At 31.4% G+C, this 8,274-nt stretch overlaps 1 protein-coding gene across 1 annotated transcript; it reads right to left on the bottom strand.

Annotated features, from left to right (window-relative positions):
* Nucleotides 1-188: 188 nt before the first annotated feature.
* LOC113518508 (intraflagellar transport protein 74 homolog) lies at nt 189-8,161 on the bottom strand. The gene is made up of 11 exons (XM_052901812.1): nt 7,961-8,161; nt 6,964-7,090; nt 6,183-6,420; nt 5,594-5,790; nt 5,059-5,235; nt 4,575-4,700; nt 4,366-4,467; nt 3,303-3,608; nt 2,757-2,871; nt 994-1,103; nt 189-449 (listed from the first exon to the last, which is right to left on the bottom strand). Exons 1-11 carry the CDS (start codon nt 8,080-8,082, stop codon nt 237-239), a joined length of 1,833 nt encoding a protein of 610 aa, XP_052757772.1. The 5' UTR covers nt 8,083-8,161; the 3' UTR covers nt 189-236.
* Nucleotides 8,162-8,274: the final 113 nt, after the last annotated feature.

The following is an 8,274-nucleotide window of genomic DNA, read 5'->3' as shown; positions in this document are numbered from 1 at the left end:
TATATATATATATATATATATATATATATATATGACTTTGATTGTATATGTATGTATGCACAACTGTAAGTGTGTATAAGCAACATTCTTTGATTTTAAGTCTGTCCTTAAAAATTTATTTTTCCAATAGTTTGTACTTTAAGACTTGATAAGGAATTGTGTGTGGGAGCAGTTTTAATCTATGAGTATTATTAGAATAAAAATTATCTTTATTTTCTACAACATAAGAATTAAATTTAATAAGATTTAGAGGTATTCAGATCTTCAATAATTTTCTTATTGAGGGCAGCCAATTCTTCCATGGTTTGTTTCTTCAGAGGCTCATAATCTGCTTTCAGCGTTATTGAGGCGATGTCTTCCTCTAAAACAGTCTTCCTACTCTCTAACTGAGCTAATTGTTCCTCTAAGCTGTTTAGTTTCGCGTACATTTCATTGCCTTCTAGGCTTGTCTAAAAAAAAACAGTATACCTATATTAGTATTATAACAAATTGCGATTATGACAAACTGGCTTTTTTACTTATACAATACGATTATGGCAAATTTGTTGTTTATACGAGTTACAATTATGACTAAACTGCGTAAGATGAGGTCTAATTATGACAAACTGGGTATACGACGAGTTCTGATTGGCAAATTGCGTATATGACGATTTCCAATTATGGCAAACTGTGTATATGACGAGTTCCAATTGAGGCAAACTGGGTACGATGACATCTAATTATGGCAAATTGGGTATAAAATGAGCTCTGATTATGGCAAATTACGTATTCGACGAACTCCCATAATGGCAAACCAGGTATATGACGAGATTCAATCATAGCGACAAATTGCGTAAACTAATACTCGCTAGTGGCAATGCGTATGAAATGTGTAATGTATGATCAATTTTTTGTTGTGCCAATCAATAAATGCCTATATGCCGGACACAATGAATTTGCAGCTACATCTGGGTTGGTATTTAAATGATTTGTTTATGAGGAATACGTACTAACCTGTAACTTTTTTAATTTATTCGATGCTTCTGTTACAGCGTTCTCTGTCGGCGTCAACTTGTCTCGCAATATTTTGAGTTCAGTTTCCAATGCTTTCTTCTGTTCTTCACCTTTAGCAAATGAATGACGAATAATTATATAATTTTAAGAACTTATTAAACTATTAAATATACGGAACGACATTGATTTTTTTTTTGTAATAAATATTAGCTAAATAAATACAAAAAACTTAAATACTTAATAAATAATACTTAAAACATTTCTAAAGCCTAACTGCGATTGTCAATCCGCCTGCCAAGCGAAGCAACTACTAGCAAAACCCCCAAAGAGGGAGGCTTATGTTCAGCAGTGGACAGTTAAAGGTGATGTAGTTGTTTGGACGAAATAAGTAACAACCAACTTGATTATATTATTGATTTTCATATAATGAGAGAATGACAGCAGAAATGAATGTGTGAAGTAAACGTCGCTGTCATGTCTGTATGTCCAGTGCGAAAGATAGAAAGAGGTGAAACATCTATGTACAATTAAATTAACCTACTTGATGGAAAGAAAGTAATGATGTTGACAAATGGCTATGAGATGAATATTTACAATATTAATTTACAGACGCCACCAATGTAGACCAATGTAGTTGTTTGGACGAAATAAGTAACAACCAACTTGATTATATTATTGATTTTCATATAATGAGAGAATGACAGCAGAAATGAATGTGTGAAGTAAACGTCGCTGTCATGTCTGTATGTCCAGTGCGAAAGATAGAAAGAGGTGAAACATCTATGTACAATTAAATTAACCTACTTGATGGAAAGAAAGTAATGATGTTGACAAATGGCTATGAGATGAATATTTACAATATTAATTTACAGACGCCACAGTGATACGAAATACAATAAACACTGAATCAACCGTTTTAAGAATTTCAATGTTTGCGTTTTTAAATCTAATATAAAGAGGTAAGATTTCATTGTTTGTCTATAGTAATATTATAAAGAGGGGGAAAAAATTATTATTTGTTTGTAATTGTCAAAAATTACTTAACCGATTTTAAAATTTCTTACACTTATACATATAAAGCTACATTATCGGCGAGTGACATAGACCATATATTATTTTTAGAAATCCTGTCTACACGTGCAAATCCGGGGCGGATCGTTAGTAATTAATAAACTGAAAACATTTACGATTTTTTTTATGCAACTTAGAATGGCAAACAAGCTGACGGCCCACCTGATGGAAAGTGGTAACTGTCGTCTATAGACACGAGATTTCGAAAATTATTTTACCCATAGAAAAATACATTAGCAGAGAGTAATATATATTTTCTTTTTTAAAATATCCTAAAGTCGTGTGAAAATGCTGGTGTGAGGCTTAGCTAGCGCTTTCACTTATTGTCTAACTTCTTTACTTATTATCTAAGTTAAACTTAAAATCTAGTGCATGTAAGTATTATACGTTTTACCACAATGTTTAAGAACTGTAATTTCTGTGCCCTTAATAATAGCCATACATACATGCATAGCCATAGCTAGGGGGAGGATGTATTGAAGAACAATGCCCTACCATAAAAGGCCCCAAAAAAATTAGACTGATTAGCTTTTTCGAAGTCACTTAATTATAACTTCTGCCCTACCAAAAAGTTCTTAGCCCTACCTTAAACTTGGGTCTAGTAGAAGTCATTGTCTTTTAGATGGTGTCAGTATAAAATAATCATGCTGATGAAGGCACAACTAGTCAATTAATTAGGTACTATACTACACCTTGTTCTCTCAGTCTTTCCAGGTCAGACAGAGTAATCAATTCATCTCTCATGGCTTTAGATTTTTCTGGTAATGTTTGTAACTCAGTAGCTAGCCTTTCTCGTGTAGCTTCTGCCTGTATGAAAATTAATTATAAATTTAAATTTTAGAATACAAGTTTCATTTATAAGTATTTGATGAAAAAAAAAAATAGGTGAGATTTGTTGCCATCTAAATATATTTAGATTTTATAATTAATATCAGATGTATAATATAATTGAAATTTTATATTATTACAAACTATAATGATAAAATAGCAATATTGAACGCTTTTCTCTTGTTTGCCACTTTAATACTTGTAAAATATTTGCAACCTTTCTCACGTTGCAAGTATTCATGGGTGATAGTAACCTAGCCTTCAAGTCGTATGTTAATACGTTTGCCTTATTAAAAATAAAAAAAGTGACAAAGGTATAAATAACTCTTCTCTTAATGGTCAAATTTCAATTGATTCAACTGTTTTTAGAACAAGTTAATACAATTCGCTATATTAATATTCTAATGTACCTTCTTCAAATTCGCACTAAATCTTTCATAGTCTTTTGTAAGGGTCTCAGCGGATCTTTTATTATCATCATACGTAGAAGTATAACCTTCCTTTTGTTTTAATGTATCAATCTCACTCAAATCTAGATCTATATTAGAACTACTGTGTTCTAAAGCAAATACTATATCCTTTTCGAGTTGTTCTATTTTTTCCTGTTCTTTCTTAAGGTTTTCTTCGTAAGTGGACATGAAATTGTCCATTGTTTCCTCTCTCTTTTTGAGTTCTCGGTATTTCTGGTGGCGTTCTGAGTTGCCTTCCTCTAGATCCTGTAAACATGAATACATATACGTATTAACAAATAACGATCCGGCCTGTCGTGTGGTTCCGGCAGTGATGGTCCACACCTTTCTTTCCCATGAGTATCGTAAGAAGTTATTAACTTAACGGTCAAGGGATGGACAGCAGCGTCCCTCTTAAAACATCACCAAAGCTTAATTGTAGTTGCTAACCCACCTGACAAGCGTGGCAACTACTTGTAAAACCCTTCGCATTGGGAGGCTTATGTTCAACAGTGGACAGTTAACAGCTGATGATGATGATGATGATGATGATGATCCGGCTTAGTTTCAAATAAGTAGATAGAATTTCCGAAAAGAATATATAGCCTATGTTAGTAGCAGACAATAAAATTTACTAGATAAAAGAATTTTCATAAATCGTTCAGTAATTTTAGAGTTTATTAATTACGAATAAAAAATAAAATTATATATTTATATATATAATTTTATATATTTATAATATTATTATAAATTAATCCAATCTAACATGTGATTTTTAGTTCATGTGACAAAAATATATTTCGAAGATTGTCTACATTTGAACAGGTCATAAAAGAGAATGACTTGAATTAAATTTCAAAGTTATTTTTTGATTTAGGTGATAGTAAACATGAGTACAAATATGTACAGCCATTAAAGCGTTATTTTTTTAAAACTTTTGCATATTCGTGAAATGAATATTAGTTATTTTGATATAATTATTTTATATTGACATTATTATATATCAAAACAATAAAAAACTAACCTGTTCGGCTTGTTCGATAAACTCTTGCACTTTACGGATCTGATCTTTTATATTTGCAGCATTACTATCTAGAGAAGCTATCGCAGCATTATCTTCGCGTACCTGACAATTAAGATTAATTATAGTTATCGATTTACAATATTTTAAATATCATTTTCGTATGATATTCATTTTACAAATTTTATTCTTTTTTCATATTTCAAATTTACCTGAAGCAATAACTTCTCCCTTTCTTCTTGCGGATCCAAGCGGTTGTTCAATTCGTTTTTTAAATTGTCCCTTTTTTCTTCTGCTGTTGCTAGACGTCGGTGTAATTCCAAAAGATGTACTTTTATCTATACAAGCAATGATGATAATTATTAACAATTTAATAAGTATTATTTGTGTAATTTCTTTTACACCCTAAGACTTAAGACCGATATGTCAATAAAATATTACCTATAAAAAGAATCATTCGTACTTTTTAAAAATATCAATATTAAGACAAGTTAAAAATATTTCAAAATTACATTATTCTAATAATATGTTTTTTTTTCTTTTTATTACCAAGTACCGAAACATAAATTGAGAAAAAAAAATCACCAAGTATATCTGCTGTTTGTAGTACACAATAAAAGGTATTTTATATCCCAAAAATAATTTTAATCTAACCTCCTTTTGTTTCGTCGTTCATCAATAATTACTAATACTAACTTGTGATCCTGATATTTCCCTGCTAAATTCTTCTTTTTCTTTATTTAGGTGATCAATTTGTGTTCTTGTTTGTTCTACTTCCTCTCGTAGCGCTGCAGCTGTTGCTTCTAGTTCATTATACTGCTCCTTTTGCTCTGGTGTCATCTCTGATAGTAATTTCGATATTGTAGATTGTTCCTAATCATAAAAAAAATTTTTGAAACTGCTCATTGGATAATGTCTCATACCCATATTACAAAGACAGGAACGTCTTTCTTTATCCAGGTTTTTTATTGAGTTAATATTACAAACATTATTACTCGTATATTATGTTAATGTTCTATAAAGTTTATACTTTTTGTATTTTACGCATTTCTCTATAAGAATATTTTGCTATTTAAGTTAATCCAGGATATTATGGTCCATTTACATGATGTATCAATTTTCATTAGCGTTTTTACATTTATTATTATATGTATATTATTACTATCTAGTAAAAGTATTTCTTTTCACTCCATTTTTAATGTCATTGTAATTCTACCACAAAATAAAATACCTTATCCATTTGCTCTCGTAGTTGCCTTAATTGATTCTCTTTTCTCTGCTTCTCCAAAAACACTTGTTCTACCTCTTCTTGCAGTTTTTTGTTATTGACTTCTAATTCTTTCATTTGATCTTCGACAGAATACTTTGATGCTTCGCCGTTGGCGATACGAATCGCAGTGTTGTAGTCTGCTAAACGGCCTTGCAAATCTAGAAGCATTTACAAGTTTGCACTGGTAATTTTGTACAGAAAAAACATTAAAGTTGTGCGTATTGGGAATGTACTACTATTTTATGTCTAAAATAGTCTCAGTAATATGTTAGGCAAATTACAGAAAATTCCTAATTAGTAATATCCGTCTACGGTCACTTATATAGCTGTTGAAGTATCATGTCCTTTGGAGACAGGATTTTTTAGATATCGAGAGCTAACCACTATTAGATAGAGCCCAGTACGCTTGATAAGATTTAGCATACAGACTAGTAGTTAGCATGAAGAACAAATTTGTGTACTTTTTATCCCAGCCACGCGGACGAAATGGATACATTCATGGATATAGCAAATATTGTACAATATAAAATTTTGTAACTTTATCACTCACCCGTCAACTCTTGCGCTAGTTCCCTCACTCTTTTTTCATAATGTTTTTTTGCCGAACGCTCGCGTTCACCAGCATCGGCCTCTTCGTTCAACCGTGCTATCTCCGCTTTCATCTCTCTAATCTTCACTTGCATGAGTTCCTCCCAATACCGCTTGTCTTGTAACTGTCGTGTACGGAACCCACGGGCTGTACCCGTACGAAGTCCTGATATACCTTGTTGCGTTATCGGTCTATCAATCTATAAGTTTTATGTTCATTTGAAAAAGTCATCGAGGAAAATTTAAAAAATATAAAATAATAAAAATATTATAAATAATTATTGTTTATTTTCGAGACATTACTAAGTGGGTGAATTAAAACCCACAATGCTCGAACTTGATACATCATTCCTAGCCAGGACAAGTCTGTTCCGGTTAAACCGGCACACCAGGAGACGCGTAAATTTTAGGAAGTGCAAGTCCATAATAATTATTAAAATACGATTTTAATTATTTAGTAACATTTAAAAATTATTTTGCTATTATTAAATTGTCAAATGTTTATCATAAATTTATGATTAAAATTCACAAATTACATAATAATTTGGTCGGGAGACTAGGCAGAAAGATGTGATATGTACGTATATAACTAAAGATTCGATTTCGAGATTTCGTGCTTTAAGTAAGATAGAGGAATAAATGTGTAGTAGGTAGGAATCGTTTGAGTGTATCTTAACAGACTTCTCATAAAGATATATAGAATCCATAGGCTTTAATATTCGCTAAAGTAGTTCAAGCATTACCATTGAAAATCCAGTCCTTGCGGTCGGTTGTCGACTAGCAGTTGATGGAGCTGGACCGAATCCAGCTGTAGACATTCGAGAGGCTGTGCCGCCTCGGTATGCTGATGTTGGTCTCATGGTACCACTTCTATATGACACAAAATTTAATTAAGGAAAAGGTGTTCAAATTATTTTCATTAGTTTACGCATTTGACATTTTGTATTTTTTTTTTTATTCTATTTCATTTAATCTAAGTAGTTGACTTTTTAGTAAAAGGAATTTTAACCAGTTTTAAATTTTAGATTTTTCTCATTTTAAGGTATGTATCGAGCGGAGGGTCTATTTTAATGGGTACATTGCTAACAATAGAGACGTTGAACCTCTTTATTAATAATTCTCCACCAATAGTGCTTTCATTAACATTTGGTATATGCAGTGCAAAAAACTTCAATGTGTATTGGGATAAGCAAAGTATAAAGAGAAAAGATGAAATCCTATGGATTAAAAACAGAATTAAATTCTTCTTCAGAATTAGTGAAGAATAATGTGTAACATATACACGAAAAAAAAATATAGTAAAATTATTGTATATCTTTTTTTGAAGTTAGTTTAAAATAAGAAATTGTAAGTTGTAAACTGAATAAAATATATTTAAATCTACAAAAATTATTCCAAGTCAATGGAATTAAATAATAAATGATGATTTTAATTCTAACGAAAAAGCATTATGAATAATTTCACAACCAGTATATAAAATAAATATAATGTTTATTTATTAATGCTATTTTGTTAAGGTCTCAAATTGTTTTGTACTTTCTTTATACTTGCTTTCTTTTAAACTTCACAAGTCATCACAAGACTTCTGTCTTCATCTTGGAATATCTATCAAACCCGAATTCTTATATATAACACTGAGACGAGCACTAAAGGTAAATTTTAATCATTGAAAAAAAATCTAAAATTATATTAATATGTTCTAAGAACTGGCAGAGAATTTCATGTTAGAAGAATTAATACCTAGACACAGCAGAACCACTGTTTGTATATTCACGGAACCCGCGCCTGGATACCGGTCGCGGAGCGTCGCTCCGTCTGACCGCGCTCTCTCTACCTCCTGTAATGTCCTCGGAAAAATCCATAACCACCTGTAAAATATATTTTCCCCTAATGTGGGTCAAGAATGAAAAATTATATACCGCCCCGTCGGTTGGAACAATGTTGTTTGCTAGTCTCCATGGAAACGATGCCCACTATGACGTATTTGCTTATCAGTTGTCATGGTAACGAAAACTGTCTATGCGTCTAAGGTCAAAGGAGGTCAAAAGCTAATA

Source organism: Galleria mellonella, unplaced genomic scaffold, assembly GCF_026898425.1.
Source record: "Galleria mellonella isolate WM207_F2 unplaced genomic scaffold, CSIRO_AGI_GalMel_v1 utg800, whole genome shotgun sequence".
NCBI classification, from domain to species: Eukaryota; Metazoa; Arthropoda; class Insecta; order Lepidoptera; family Pyralidae; genus Galleria; species Galleria mellonella.
This window is presented reverse-complemented; position numbering and strand designations above follow the sequence as displayed.